Source organism: Manis javanica, chromosome 3, assembly GCF_040802235.1.
Source record: "Manis javanica isolate MJ-LG chromosome 3, MJ_LKY, whole genome shotgun sequence".
Lineage (NCBI taxonomy): Eukaryota > Metazoa > Chordata > Mammalia > Pholidota > Manidae > Manis > Manis javanica.
The window spans coordinates 172,090,517-172,106,705 of record NC_133158.1 but is presented as its reverse complement, the minus strand read 5'-3'; the positions used below and the strand labels follow the sequence as shown (position 1 = coordinate 172,106,705).

Here is a 16,189-nt window from a genome sequence, read left to right as displayed (position 1 = left end):
TGACATTCATTCAGAGTTGGCTAATAATCAGTATATCCAAAGCATAAGAAAATTCTTCCTTCTCTCCATTCGCATTGTATAGCCCTAAGGCAAAATCTTAATTACCAGATTAATCAAATAAGATAGAGTCATGAAATATAAGTACATACCTCAAATGGGTTGGTTTGTATTGGTCAAAATACCTCAACTGGTTTTTCTGAAACAGTAGCTATTTGATAAATACTCATTAGCATGATGTCTTGGGTAATTCTTAAGTTATGAAACTTTAACGTCTTGAACTGTAGAAATATTCAAACCAATATGAGGGGAAACTTGGTGGAGATTTCATCGTGTTGTTGGGGATACACATGTGTAGGTCATCTGTATACAGGAAGCAGTTAAAACCTTGAGATAGATGATGCCATCAAAGAGAAGATAGAGAGTGAAAAGAGCATGGGTCCAAGGGCAGGGACCTAAGAAATACAGATATGTGAAGCAAGTCCCAAAGGAGGAGCCTACAAATGAGATCAAGAAGGCAGGAGTTAGCAGCCAAAGAATGAAGCAGGTCAGCTGAGAGGAAGGGCATCAGTCATTGATAATTCAGAAGTTGCTAGTGAGCTTTACAGAACAATTTGAGTAGCATATGGGTTTAAGGACTAGATAATAGAATGGAGATCGCAACAGTAATAGAAAGGACATAGAGAAATGCAATGGTAGCTAGAGGGAATCTCAGGTTTCAGGAACTTTTTCTAGCCTGAATGAGGTATATGTGAATAGTCTTTCTACTACTCTGAAGCATAGAAGAAACCTATAGAATGTTGAGAGGGGGGCATTACTGGTTAAAGTCCCCCAGGAGTTTAGAAAAGAACCAATTAAGTCCCCATGGAGAAGTGACCTTCAAAAGGAGGAACCGTCTTTAAGTTCATTTGTTGGGTACATGTCTGTCATGCACTAGGCACTACAATTGGTACTTGGGGGTGCCTCGGAGAACCAGATGGGCAAGGTCCTGGCCTCAGAGGCTTATGTCCTAAGCCTGTGAGAGGAGGTAAGGATGTATGTGGATGCAGAAAAGAACAGTGTAGGACTTGAGGGGGGTGGGGTACAGGGATCTTGCCAGATCCAATGGCCTCAGTATTGGCTTCCTCAATGTCAGAGGCAATCCTGTGAGAGGGAATGAGAGGTAAGCCTAAAAAAGAGGCTTGGAAGTTAGACCTTTGTCTTCCACAAGAAGGCTATGATAGATCATTATTCTTAAAGATAATTCTGAACCATTTAGTCCCCTTCATTAGATGTTCAGTTTTATAATTTCTTCTTTTCTTTTTAGTATAACTGTAAAATGAAAAAGAACTTCATTAATCTCTAGTTCATAGTTATCAACCTCTCATCTGGTTTAAAATAAAGAGCAATTAATGGTTATTTCAAAACCAAAACATTTTTTAAAGCTGTATTAGATGGGGGTACAGTTAAGTTACTGTAGTAGAGATCCAAAAAACAGTGGCCGAAGGAATACAGAAGTTGAGTTCTTCTTCACTTAGCAGCCCTCCCGCTGCCCTCTCAGGTGCGTATGTCAGTGCTGCTCCATGGACGAGTTAGGGGTACAGGTCGCCCTCATCTTGCTCTTTCCCCAGCCCCTGGGCACTGTGCCCCATGTCTTAAGGCCCAGGCTTGGGAAATACCCACATGTCTTCTGCTCACATCCACTGCTGAGAAGTAGTCATGTGGCCATACCTCATTGCAAGGAGGGCTAGGAGGTGTCCTTTAGTTTGGCAACCAGGTACTCAGGAAGAAGGGAAGAACAGAATTTGACGGACATCTAGCAGTCTCTACCATAGGATATCCTGTATATTTTCATGTTGGTTCATTTATCACATCTTCAAAACTAACAATTAAATTGCGTCTCTCTCTTTCAGGCAGAGTTGGGCCTAAATGAGCACCATCAAAATGAAATTATTAATTATATGCGTTTTGCTCGTTCAAAAAGAGGCTTGAGACTCAAAACTGTAGATTCCTGCTTCCAAGACCTCAAGAAGAGCAGGTATCAGAGGACTCCAAGTAAAAGCAATGGAAACATGAATCCTTTCTGGTAGCCAGTATGGGGTTGCGGTAGCAGAGCCCCTACAAAGCATTGCCGGGACTCTCCTGAACCGTTACTCACTGAGAGCAGTTACACCAAGCTTTGTTGGATTGTTGTGGGAGCAATCTATTAGCAAACGTGTACATATGACAATTATGGGATTGTAGAGTTTCAAAAGGGCAGTCAGGAAATTGTAAAAGCGCATGTAAGTTAATGATTGGCTTAGTGTATTGAAGATTCCAAAACTAATCACTTGAGTTATTAATTAAAGAATTAGAGCCATAAGACAAGGCAATTAACAAGAAAATGCCTACACAGTTCATATTAAAGAATTAGGAGAGGGGAAAAGAGCAGGAAACCATGAAATGCTTGCTGCCTAGTCCTGAAATGGTTGTTGATTTGTCATAAGATGATAATTAGTTTGGTTGGATCAATAATGGAATATAATTGAAGTCCATAGATAATGTATGCTTGATCTAGAGGATAATAGGGAAACCAAAGGAAAGAACTAAATAATATAGAGACATCAGATTACTTAGAGTCAGATGTGAAGTGAAGGGCACAGTGTCGAGTAAATAAATGAAAAAGGCCTCCAAGTGAGGTCTTGGTCATAAAGCTGCCACTTCACTCAGTAGCAGATACTATCAGCTGTAGACTGTTACTGTTCAGCCCATTAATCTAATCTGGGAATCTGGTTTCCTAATCCCCAGCAGCTGTGAGCAACAATTTAATTGGCCAGGCTGTGAGCCAAAGAAGCTACTTTATAGGTCCAAGTACCTTAACTTCTATTCATAACAATGATCTTGGGTTGCCAAACAAAAGGCCTAAGCAGATTTGGTATGTTCTAGTAAAGAATATTGGAAAATTGTTAATATATTTAATAAAGACTTAAATAAAAAATAATTGAAGTTTTGGTCTTTTAGATTGGTTAAATTCTGATGGCTAAATGAAAAATTAAAGAGTGGTAAATCAAAATACTACTAACTATAATAACTATAATAAGGCTTTGGTACAAAGCCCTTCATTGTGTCCTTTTGCAGTGAGGAAGAAGATAAACCCAGGTTTGGGGCTGATGGTCTTTACCTGATGGACATCTGAGAGATAAGGGACTTGAGGGGGGAGGCAGGGAGGGGAGGACTCTGGTACTGTCAAATTGTCACTGAAAGTAGGCATGCACAGAAGCTTTCTCAAGATTCAGCTGGTGGCCATGTTGCTGAGATTGATGGAAATGATTGTGGGGTTGAGTCACCGCCGGTGGGACCATGGGCATATCACCTCCACCCTCTGAGCCTGCCTTCCTGCCTATAAATTGAAGGGACTGAAGAAGAGGGCTCCCAAGCTGTCTCCCAACCCAAACATTCTCTGTGTAAGAGTAGATTTGTAATACTATCAGTCATGATGTTTATTTCTATGGAGCAGTTAGTGGTCAGTCAAGCTTTAACTAAGATACATTAGAGTTGTTTTTTTTTCTGTTGGGCCCAAGAATGCTAAGAAAAGCAATATATAATTACCAGAGATTTTCTGATAGGCATTTACTACCATATGAATAGTTTATGCAATTATTGAAATGTTGGACAAATAATAAGAAAGTCAGGAGAAATTCTACCTTCCAGGTGACTTTTGAAACTATTAAATGTGCTAAGACTAATTTTAGTGGAATTAAAGTGAAAAATTTTAACTGCAAAATTAAAGGGTAAAAGTGTGGGGGACTGTATCTGAGCATGTACTTATATTAAACACTGTGCACATTTGAAGAATGAGCCACAGTTAATCATTTAAATAGACATCAATTATTTTCAACCATTTTTATTAATAAAGAAGACAGTTCCAGGGAGATTTTCACTATAACCCTTGACCCCTTAAGGTGACATGAATGTGGATTTCTTAGGTTTGCTTTATTTTGTAAATGATTTTTGTTGTTTATCCAGTAATTTTAGGTCACGGTTGTTTTTCAGGCTGGTAGAGGAGACCTTCACCGTAGATGAAGTCTCCGAAGTCCTGACTGGGTTACAGACTGTGGTACACAGTGAGGTGGAGACTGAGCTCATCAACACGGCCTACACCAATGTGCTACTCCTGCGGCAGCTTTTCTCACAAGCTGAGAAGTGGTACCTCAAACTACAAACAGATATCTCCGAACTCGAAAACAGGTAATAAAGTTTGTACCTGCAATTATGACAGTAGTGGCCCAAGCATGACCTTAAAAGTCAGTTACTGTCTTTGTTGTTTCTTTTGTGGGGACCGGTGTGTGAGAAAATTTGGCTAGGGGGGTAGCAGAGCATCTGGTTACTGAGTGAACTCTTAGTGCCACTCAATGTCCTCTTCAGAATTCTTTGTTTCTACCATGCCTCGGTGTTATAGGGCAATTGAGATTTATGAAACTGCTTTTCAGGCTATTATTGATCGTTTCTTACAGCCTGGTGAGTATTGTAATAAGTCTTTAGAGAGAGGTCAGCTAATAAGTAAAGATTATAGAACAGTTGAAAACTTAATTCATATACCATCAGTTCAGACTAGTAGAATTGGAAGTTTATTTCTAAATAATTATGTTTAAAATTATGCATTTATCTTTAAAATAGGAAATGTAAAAAAGCTTTAGAATCTAAACAGTATCAAAGAGTTCATTAATTTAAAAAAATATAGTAAGGTGAAATTAAAACTAATTTTAAGAAAAGTCATGCCAGAAATCAGGAAAGATGGACCACTGAGCCCTAAAAGCAGGTCTCAAAACACAGCTGCAGGATGTGGGCTCATGTGGAGAGTATGGCTTACGGCAGGGAAGGAAGACCATGTAACTTCACCAACTGTCAGTAAGTAACTGGTGAGAAACCGACCTATTGAGAAGCTTATTAAGGAATTGCTCTTCTCTCTATAAGGCCTCATATAGTCCGCTCATTTACCTTGGCAAATAAGAGGAAATAATCAGGTAGACACCCCAAACCAGCCGTCTGTCTGGAGGATATATCACACTTTTTCAGTAGACATTATGAACTAATTCCATTTTTCTGAGCTCCTCTATTAAAATCAGTTGTCTTCCTTGAACATCTACTAGCAATTTCTCTATAGCACCTCAAAAATACAGAGTAGACTAAAGAGTTCATATTTCTATTAATAGTTTAGTTCTAATAGTTACATTGCACAGTCCGGGCAGAATCCTAGGTTCTGTGGAAAATTCAAATCTGAGCCCATGTGGTTTGGATTCGCAACCATTAATAACTAAATATCATTTTTGATATGGCGAAGTTTTGTTCATCTTGCTCTGTTCTCTCTAGCATGTAACATTGGTACCAGTGATTTAAGTATTATATGTATGATGCAAATCTGTTTTAAATTAATGTTGTTTTTTCACATTTGCTTTTATCTTCAAGAGAATTGTTAGAACAAGTTGCAGAATTTGAAAAAACAGAATTCATATCTTCAAGTAAAAAGGTAATTTTTGGTTATTCTAAGTCCATATCTTAATAGCCAGTATTTAAAATTCCCAAGTTGCTCAGAGCATTCAGAGGTTGACGTGAGAGCACTCAAAGAAAAGTATTCAATTCAAGAGCAGGATTCAAATATTGCCTCTCAGATCTTCAGGCAAAAGAAGAAAAGCTTTGGAAGTAACTATGTAAAACTGATTTTGTCTGTCAAACACACGTGTGAAATCCCTGCAGTCCATCTGACTCCCAGCCAGAGAAACCCTTCCCACAGATGATGGAGGGCATAGGCGTTGGGGTCAGCCAAACCTGGGTATACATCCTGGCTCGGCCACTCCCTGGCTGTGACCTTGAACAGGTACCTGAGATGGCAGCCCCTCATTTTCCTCATCTGTCAAGTGCTGTCTGTACTAGTAGTTACCTACTTTTCTTTTTAATCAGTCCCATAACTTGCAATGACCATTTAACATTTCACTGTATAGATGCACCATAAATACCCCCTGGTGTTGGATAGTAAAAAGCTGTTAAGATATCCATGAACATACATGTACAAAACAATTTTCTGGTAATTCCTGTGGAACGTATTATTAAGAAACTGCCATTCTTTCGATAAACTTTCATATGGTCAGCTTTTCTTATATTTCTGGCTCAGAAACTTCTGGGTCAGAGGACATGGATTCTTCTGTTTTTAATACATATGGCTAAACTACCAGAGTATTTGTGTCAAGTTACTCTTTATTGGTAGTGTAGTTGCCTAAATTCTCATCAGAATTAACAGTTTTTCCCAGGGACTGGGGCTCCTGAAGACCCAGATCTATATCTGCTCTGGCTCTGAGCATCTTTCCTCCTTCCTTCCCTCCTTTCCTTTCCATTTGTATTTTTAAAAAAAGATATGGAGAGTATGGGTTTCATTTTTATCTCTTAATTTATACTGGGCACTGTGGGCCAGGCACGGAGACGAAGCAGAGACCCAAACCAGCACAATCCCCCCTCGTGGAGCTGACATCCCAGTGGGCATGTTTACACAGTGTCTCTCACTTAGAAAGTGTCCAGTGGTTATGTGTGGTTTATTCCATGGTGATTTCACTTTGGCTTCTTTATTTCATTTCAGCCCATCATAGATACTGTAAAGCCAAAACTTGCTCCACTTAATGAAGGTAGAACAGCAGAACTCCTCAACAAGGTAAGGGCAGCATTTTGAGAAATGGCCAACCCTCTAATTCTGGCCTTTCATTGCTGGCACAGCTCTAGGGTGGGGAAACCGAGGTAGGAGAAGATTGATTCAGGCTTTGGTCCACCGAGGGTAATTAGTCCATTGCAATTTTTATTTAATAGTGCCCAGCGGGCCAGAAGAGGGCATCCTTACCTTCCAGAAAGTCTGAGGTGGCTCTGGATTGCATCTTCTAACGGGGAAGTGAAGAGCACAGAATTTAGATGGTGTTTATTGGTGAACATTTGAAGCCTATGATCTGTAGTAACAATGAAGGGATATTTTTTATTCAGGTTTATAACCATTAATTACTAATATACAAAAAAATGTCTCATGACTCCTGTATTCTCAACATTATATGAGGTATTGTTAGATAAAAAGCAGTGTAACACCTTGCCTTTTGCCCTCAAAAAACTTATAGTCTCATTGGGAAGGGAGAATTAATATTCTGGAAAGAGGGATAGGAGAATGCTCACCTGTATTGCCACAGGGGCCACTGGTGGCAGAGAAGACACAGTTCCATGTGGGAAGAGTGGTGGGGACAACCTTTGGGGTAAGGCAGTACCAGAGCTGGGCTGAGGGGTAAAGACAGCTTGAACTGTTGGAGGAAAGAGAAGAGGAAATGGCAGCAAGGGAACAGAATGGGCAGCAGTCAGAGGCGGAAGGGAGGCTGGCACAATTTGGAACAGAGTGCAGAGCTCTCTGACTTGAGCCGGTGGGGGTATTGGGGCAGAGTAAGAAACCTGGGCTAGCAGGTGATTCCTGTAACACAGCTGCATAAGAATAAAGGTGTTTGGCCTCAACTCAGTCAGAACCATTCAGCAACTTGGGCATAGAGTACTGGAACAGTCAAGATTGTGTTTGTAAGACAAGCAGCACATGGTGTACAGGGCAGGCCCAGAGTAGACCCAAGAGTTACAGGACCAGCTGGTAAGAAATGGCAGCGGAGGAGGACTTTGAAAAAAGGCTGAGAACAGAGGGCTGAAGAGAGTCTGAGAGATTGAAAGAAGGAACTAGAAGTCTTAAAGCCAAAGATGACTCAATGGCGTTGAGGCTGGTAGGTTAGGTAAAACTGGGATATTGCCAATAACTAGGGCATGCCAACTTTTGAGCTATTACATAATTTAATTTTAATTTAAAAATGTTAAGTGAAACAAATAACCTCAAGTATTAAAAATACTTTGGCTGAAGTAATAACACTTGGATTTATTCACAAAGGAAATCTTAAGACTTCAAGAAGAGAATGAGAAATTGAAGTCAAGGCTGAAGACCACAGAAATACAGGTAACTAGAAATACTTGAACAGAATTATTGAGAGTTGCAGACTAAATACTGAATGTGTTTTGTTTAAACTCGATTATAGACAACAAAGGCTTTGGATGAGAAATCAAAACTAGAGAGAGCACTTCAGGATTTACAGCTTGATCAAGGAAATCAAAAGGTAAAATATGTCTTAGCTATCTTTTTCATGTTTTCTAAATAGAATAAAATTATAAACTTAATATGAAGTCGTAATGACTCTTCATCATGCCCTCCCTGAGAAGGATGCCACTGCTCTGCTTTGGGTCCGGGAGAGGCCAGGCGAGAGCCTGGGGAGGGAGGGGGCAGACCCGCTGCTCGTGGGCCGCCCCCATGCTGAGAGCCCACTGCATACGCACATTCTTAAATTCATCTTAAGACGTGTTTTTTAAAATTCTTCCCCCTTTCCCTTTGACATTCCAATTACAAAAAGGAGAAAAGGAAATGAAGAGATTTTAGTTAAATGTATTTGTATTAGGGTTTTATTAAACAGAAGTCATTATAACTTACATTTGTCTTTGGTGAGTATGACAAAACAGAACGATGACTTTCCTGGCTATGCACCTTCAAGCCCATCCATATGCAGCAGTACTTGGGCAGTATGGTGACATCCAGTGTTGAAGTTCTCCGGGTTTGTTTGAGCAGACACCTGAGGATCGTGCGGCCTGCAGGGAGTCAGCGTGCACATTCCGCTTCCCATGGCCTCCCCGTTGGGTTGGGTGCTGGGGAAGATTTCATGCCAGTGGGACCATTTGAGGAAATGTTCAGGGTCTCCTACTGGTTATACTGTCATTGTAAGCATCTACTAAACAATACCAAACCTACTTCACTAGACTTCTGTTATACTTTTTCTATGGAAAATTTCAAACATACAAAAGTAGAGAAAATAGTATAAGGCGCCCCCAGCTTTACCAATCATCAGTCATGGCCAGTCTAGTTTCATATTTACCTCTACTTTCTTCTCCCCTCCACCCCATGGTTTCTTAAAGCAAATCTCAGGTGTTACATCATTTCATCTGTAGATAATTTTAAAATAGCAAGATTTTTTGTATGGCTTCTTATATGGCTAAAAAAGCAAAGTAAACATATATGTGGTTTTCAATCATTATATAACAAGGACCCATAGAGTTATAAAACAGAGCTAAATATTCCAGAATAGCTTTATAATGTCTCAGAGGTAAAACAATTGCAAATATTTTTGGATGATAAATTTGTTTTAAAAGCCATTTTGGATTTTGCTCCAATTTTACTTTTGAGATTTTGGCAAAAGCAGATCCATCCATGCTTTCACTAGTTGCAATGGAATAAAACCCTTTTAAGCACCAGATTTCAAAAATGAGTAAGGAATTTTTCTTTTGTTGATAGTACTGCTTTATCTTCATATTTAGTAATTATAGACCATTTTCCTATCTTATTAATACAAGTATTTTCTATTATAAATTTTATCCAGTCAGAAACAAGATCCAGCTGCTTGTATAATGCTGACAAAGCATGCAAATGTGCATATTGTATTAATATAAAAAGCTTAAAATCTTGTAAAATTAGCAAGCTGTATAGGCAGTAAGCACTAATTAAGCTTGTATAATGTTTTATTGTAAATAATGACTAAAACATCTATTAAATTTTTATATAAATTTTATTAGTTTTATTATTTTTCCATCTTTTCATTCAAAATTCTTCACCAAAATTTTTTTTGACTTTTCAAAAATGAAAACTTGTTTGCCAACCCAACTCAGGGACACAAAACCTTGTCAAATTTAGGATCTCACCTCTCTCCTGTTCCTCTTTGGAATTCCATCAGTTCATAAATCATATTTATTTACATATTTGGGAATCAGTGACCAGAGTGTCTGCCTTGTGCAAACACCACACACTGAGGGCTGAGGGCGAAGTGAGGGTAAACTGGGTGCTGGCACCCCAAGGGGCTGGAACTAACCCGAGCTGGTGAGGGAGGTCCACAAGCATACATGACATCATTTGCTTTCACCTCACGATGTTGAGTCACGATTCTAACAGTTGTTATTTAGGATGTCAACATGAAATTATGTTAATTATGTATTTTTCATAGGATTTTGTAAAGGCCCAAGACTTGAGTGACTTAGAAAACACAGTTGCTGCTTTAAAGAGTGAGTTTCAGAAGACACTTAACGACCAGACAGAAAACCAGAAGTCCCTGGAGGAGAGTCTAGCGACAGCCAAGCATGACCTACTCAGGGTTCAGGAGCAGCTGAGCATGGCTGAAAAGGTCAGATTTGTCTGTTTATGTCCCAGTAAGTGATGAATGCAGTATAGAGGGACCAGTGTGACTAACAGAAACTTTGGAGAACTGCAGATTCACCTCATTTTTTCTCAAGGTATTTGCCAATGTGTGTTCTAAAGATTTATCATTTCTGGGCACTGGGATCCTTCCATCCTTGGCACCAAAGTATCTATGATAATAAAAAGTTTCCTAGGGTGTAGTAAAATCCCCACTGCGGTGGTTTACGTCCACAGCCCTGCACCCTCATGTTGCTCTTGTCCTCCTCCTAAAATACCAACACTACTTTAGAAAAGTTCATGCTTGTTTTAGCTGGAAATTAGTTTACTATTTCAAATAGAATTCTTATGTCTAGGGCATATGTTTGAGTTATATGTTAACATTGTACTTGGGACAATGGTACTATTTTATTGACTTCTTATATGAAAGAATATATTTTTAAAGTTTGGAGAGTTAATTTTATATATATTTTCAAAAGAAATTAGCAAGTAATAGAAGAATATTAGTAAAATTAGGTAAAAAAACATATTTTTTCATCAGATTTGTTACTTCTTTCCTTAATTATTTCTTAGTAATGGGCTGACATTTTTGATTATTCAGGAATTAGAGAAGAAATTCCAGCAAACAGCAGCTTATCGAAACATGAAAGAGATTCTTAGCAAGAAGAATGACCAAATCAAAGACCTGAGGAAAAGACTGGCCAAGTAAGCCGTGCTGATCCTGCCTCTCGGATTTGTCTCCCTGCCAGTGGGTAGCCGCTCTATTGTTTAATCCAGAAGCCTGTGTTTGAGGAAAGAGGAGCTTTGTCCAGGCCTTGTCCTTAATGCCCACCAGGGCTTCTTTTTAGGTTCAGCTACAACTTTATACTCACACACAACTACAATAGGCTGCTCTTGGCAACGGATTCACTTAGCAGGATGTTGTATAAGCAACAGAGCAAGTTAACAAGGCAACATTAGGCATTGCTCCTCAGTGGTGTCCTTCCAGCATCCAAGATCTGTCGGTCATAGAGTGCCTTCAAGTGACAATTTAGGTGCTAGAGAATGAGGTCCATACAGATGGGTGCCACAGTTTAGAAATCCATGTTCCCCCTAGGACCCCAGGATCCTAGTGTAGCCACATGGTGTCAGGCAGGGACTTGGTGGCTGAGAACTCCCCACACAGATGGAAGCCTGAACCCGTGGCTCCTACCATGTATTTATAGCTCATTCACAGTTCTTCTACTGCACATGTGGTCTGTTCATCAGAGTCATTTTTTCATTGGCAGTTTTGCCTGGAAACTCAGCTGACATTTTATATTCATCAGAATTCCAGGGGAACAGAGCCAGAGAGTAAATTCAAGAATCAAATTAGTCCTTAGAGAATGGGGTTTGTTAGCCCTTTACTCACATAGCCATATCAGATATTAGTGCCAGTCTGATAATTTAGATAATTATTACATTTTACTACACTAAGCTATTATGAGTCTAAATGCTAGATCTGAGACCTGAAGGTACCTTAGCTGTTATCTGGTCCATTCTCCCACCTGCTGCAGGAATCCCCTTTGTCGTCATCATATATGGGCCATATCTGACTTGTACTGAGCAGTGGGTTTAAGGGGAAAATGCAACATTGCTGTGTTAGTCACTGGAGATGTTTCAGGGAAAATCATTTGGTAACAGTGACACCAACAATGGAAACTACCATGACACTGTACTTTAATTCACATCTCTTTCCAGCTATGAACTCGAAGATTAAAAAATGAAGAAAGATTTTTCATTTGGAAGCTGCCACCACATGAAAGTACAAGCTTGCACGTAATTTGAAGCAGTTTCTTACATTCTCTCTGTTTTTCTACTATTTAGGCTTTGCTTCTAATACTTAGAACTAGAGTTCCTATTTCAGTTACTCAATTGAGAAAAGAGAAAACTTAATGAATTCTGGCCAGTCATCCCAAACTCCTCTCGCCCAAATGCTCCAGCGTCCTAGCTCAAATGTAGAGAGAATTCTTTATAGTAAGAAAAGATTTTTTGAATAGGAAAAGAGTTTTGTCCTTTTGCATTAGTGTAATGACTATACCTTTTTAATAAATGTGAAAGCTAGTATTGTCTATACTTGTGTATTCTCCAGGGTAAAAGTAGAGTTACTAAAATACTACAGATAAACCTTATTTTTAAAAATGAAGTCTAATTCATTTTGTCTATTTGATCATCAAAAAATATATGAATTCATTGAAAATATGAATGCCATCTCTTGTAGGCAGCATTTTTACCAATTGTAAGGAAAATTAACAGTAAACATGAAGATTTGATTAATTTCTTTTGGTCTGTCCAAATGCTAGAGAAGATTCAGACATTTTTGCAGCCCAGCTTAGCCTGAGTCTGTATTACTGATGGAAAAGTCAGATTTGCCCTGTACTTCTACACTTGAGAAAGCACCTGGACTCAGAATAAATATATCTTTATACGTCAGTTTCCAGAATGTTCTTTTAAATCTTTTACATTTAAATGTTAAATAACACTTTTAAAAAGTCTTCTCTTCAACAAAAAATCAGTTACCAGACCTCAGATTCAACTCTTGATTGTAGTTTATTTATACGCATCTACAGTAACACATTTTCAAGAGGTTTTGATTATATTTCCATTGGTCCTGCTTTTTCCTGAGTGATTTTGGATAAGTCATTAGAAATTAGGCATTATATCTGCAGTTGTGTAATGCAATGATATACTATAGGATAAATAAAACTCCATAAAACATTAATGCCTCAAAAGGGAAATACTTTTAGCACATTATTGAGAAAGTAGTTATTCCCACTTTCAAAAGCAGAGTATCACATCCCAAATTAACGCTCTCTACTAAAGTCACCCATTCCACAAAAATTAAGATTTTATTCACCAAGAAGAATTTACTGATCAGAGGATAGACTTATTGTTGTTTTTATTCAAGCTTTTAAATACTGGCCTTGAATTTGTTCTTTTTCTTCTAATCTTTATGTTATAATATTGAATGAACAAATGATAAAGATACAGAAAAGGCAGTCTTAGAAAGATGAATGAATCAAAGAAGGGAGGGGGGAAAAACTCCAACAAGCCAGCATTTACTGCCTGTTCTTTCCTCACCTGGCTTTCAATATTTAGGTCACTTACCAATTTCTGTGTCCCACACTTTCACCGAGGGTCCATTTCACCCCATAGTTCCTTAGCCCAAAATTGATACCCTTTCCAAAAATCGATTCCATTATTTATGGACCAGGATATTCTGTATGATTCAGAAACAGAACTAGATGGCTAGTGTATCGTTCAGAAACCATTAATTATTTTACCCTACATCTTTCTTAGTCTGATGCCCATATCAAAGGAAGATATGTTGAGAAACTGAAATTGCCACATAGAATTTTAACTTGTTTTTTGGTAGCAACTTTGAAATACTTGGAGGCACACTTTGGAAATATTGTGGGTTACTGCAATGAAGCGAATATCAAAATAAAGCAAGCAAAATGAATTTTTTGTTTTCCAGTACACACAAAAATTATAGTTACACTATACTGTGGTCTTTTAGGTGTGCAATAGCATTATGTCTAAAAAAAACAATTGTATAACTTAGGTAAAAAATGCTTTATTGCTAAAAAATGCTAACCATCTGAGCTTGCAGTGAGTCGTAATCTTTTTGCTAGTGGAGGGTCTTGCCTCAGTGTTGCTGACTCCTGACTGATCAGGGTGGTGGCTGCTGAAGGCTGGGGTGGGGGTGTCAATTTCTTAGAACAACAAAGTTTGCCGCATAGATTGACTCTTCCTTTCACAAATGATTTCTCTGTAGCATGCGATAATATTTTATAGCATTTTACTCATATTAGAACTTCTTTCAAAGTTGGAGTCTATCCTCTCAAACCCTGCTGCTGCTTTATCAAAGTTTATGTGATATTCTTAAGCCCTTTGTGGTCGTTTCAACAATCTTCGCACTTCTTCCCTGGGAGTAGGTTCCATCTCAAGAAGCCACTTTCTCTGTTCCTCCATAAGAAGCAACTCCTCATCTGTTCAAGTTTTATCATAAGATGCAGCAATTCAGTCTCATCTTAAGGCTCCACTTCCAATTCTAGTTCTCTTGCTATTTCCACCACATCTGCAGCTGTTTTCTCCATTGAAGTCTTCAATCCCTCAAAGGGATGAAATCAACTTCTGAAGTTAATATTGATACTTTGACCTCCCCACATGAATCACAAATGTTCTTAATGGCATTTAGAATAGTGAATCCTTTCCAGAAGGTTTTCAGTTTACTTTGCCCAGATCCATCAGAGGAATCACTATCTATGGCAGCTACAGCCTTACAAAATGTATTTCTTAAATAATAAGACTTCAAAGCTCATCAAAATTACACCTCAGTCCATAGGCTGTGGAATGGATGTTGTATTAGCAGATAGGAAAACAACATTTATCTGTTGGACATCTTCCATCAGAGTCACCAGGTACATTGTTGATGAGCAGTACATATTTTGAAAGGAATCTTTATTTCTGAGCAGTAGTTTCCAACAGTAGTCTTGAAATATTCTATAAACTATGCTATGAACAGATGTGCTGTATTCAGGCTTTGTTTTCCACTTACAGAACATAGGCAGAGTAGACAGCATAATTGTTAAGGGCCCTACGATTTTTGGAATGGTAAGTGAACACTGGCTTCAACTTAAAACTCACTGGCTATAGCAGCCCCTAACCAGGGAGTCAGCCTGTCCTTTGAAGCCAGGCATTGACTTCTCCTCTCCAGCTGTAAAAATCCTAGATGGCATCTTCTTCCAATAGAAGGCTGTTTTGAATGCACTGAAAATCCATTGTTTAGTGTAGCCACGTTCATGAATGATCTGAGCTATATCTTCTGGATAACTTGCTGCAGCTTCCATTGGCACTTGCTGATAAGAGACCGCTTCTTTCCTAAACCTCATGAACCAACCTCTGCTATATGAAACCTTTCCTTCTCCAGCTTTCTCACCTCTCTCAGCCTTCATAGAGTTGACAAGAGTTAGGTCCTGGCTCTGGATTAGGTTTTTGGCTTAAGGGAATGTTGTGCCTGCTTTGTTCTTATATCCAGACCACTTATACTTTCTCCATGTCAGCAATAAGGCTGTTTCATATTCTCAGCATGTGTGTGTGCACTGGAGGCGCACTTTTAATTTCCTTCAAGAGCTCTTCCTTTGTGTTCATAGTTTGCCTGACTTCGGCACAAGAGGCCGGGCTTTTGGCCTGTCATGGCTTTCAACATGCCCTCCTCACCAAGCTTAATCATGTCTAGCTTCTGATTTAAAGTGAGAAACGTGCAACTCTTCCTTTCACTTGAACACTTAAGAGGACACTGAAGGGTTATTAATTGGCCTAATTTCAATATTGTGTCTCAGGGATGAGGGAGGCCTGAGGAGAGGGAGAAAGATGGGGGAACAGCCTGTGGGTAGAGCAGTCAGAACACACACATGCATTAAGTTCACCATCTTTTATGGGCACAATTTGTGGCACCCCAAAACAATTACAATAATAACATCAAAGATCATTGGTCACAAATCACCAGAACAAATATAATGCTAATGAAAAAGTTTGAAATATTGTGAGAATTACCAAAATGTGACACAGAGGCCTAAAGTGAGCAAACACTGTTGGAAAAATGGCTGTAATAGACTTGCTAAATGCAGAGTTGCCACACACCTTCAATGTTAAAATGTATTATCTGGAAAATGCAATAAAGTGAAGCACAATAAGATGAGGTATGCCTGTATTCTATATGGTGTGTTCCAGTTCAATAATAAATTCAAGTGTTCCTGAAATCTTATAACCTAACTACACCTCACATATAGATATTCTTTCAAACTTCATATATTCTTCAACTATGATATTCTTTGACATAAATCAACATGGTGATTCTTTCACACATGAATACTTTCTTTTTGTACTCTGTTTTTGTCACTTTTCTGTATGGGCATGTGTTTTAACTCA

General features: G+C 38.7%; 1 protein-coding gene across 3 annotated transcripts in view; it reads left to right on the top strand.

Annotated features, from left to right (window-relative positions):
• The window catches only part of LZTFL1 (leucine zipper transcription factor like 1), an 89,496-nt gene extending 73,540 nt beyond the window's left edge, over positions 1-15,956 (top strand). For 2 of the 3 annotated variants that reach the window (XM_037005609.2, XM_037005607.2), the window contains exons 2-10: positions 1,890-2,014; positions 4,009-4,203; positions 5,422-5,482; positions 6,584-6,655; positions 7,901-7,966; positions 8,046-8,123; positions 10,050-10,226; positions 10,839-10,942; positions 11,957-15,956. In XM_037005609.2, coding sequence (XP_036861504.1) covers positions 1,938-2,014; positions 4,009-4,203; positions 5,422-5,482; positions 6,584-6,655; positions 7,901-7,966; positions 8,046-8,123; positions 10,050-10,226; positions 10,839-10,942; positions 11,957-11,975 — 849 coding nt within the window. In that variant the 5' untranslated portion in view covers positions 1,890-1,937 and the 3' untranslated portion in view covers positions 11,976-15,956. The remainder of the gene's footprint in view (positions 1-1,889; positions 2,015-4,008; positions 4,204-5,421; positions 5,483-6,583; positions 6,656-7,900; positions 7,967-8,045; positions 8,124-10,049; positions 10,227-10,838; positions 10,943-11,956) is intronic. The other variant, XM_037005610.2, reaches the window with a different exon arrangement.
• Positions 15,957-16,189: the final 233 nt, after the last annotated feature.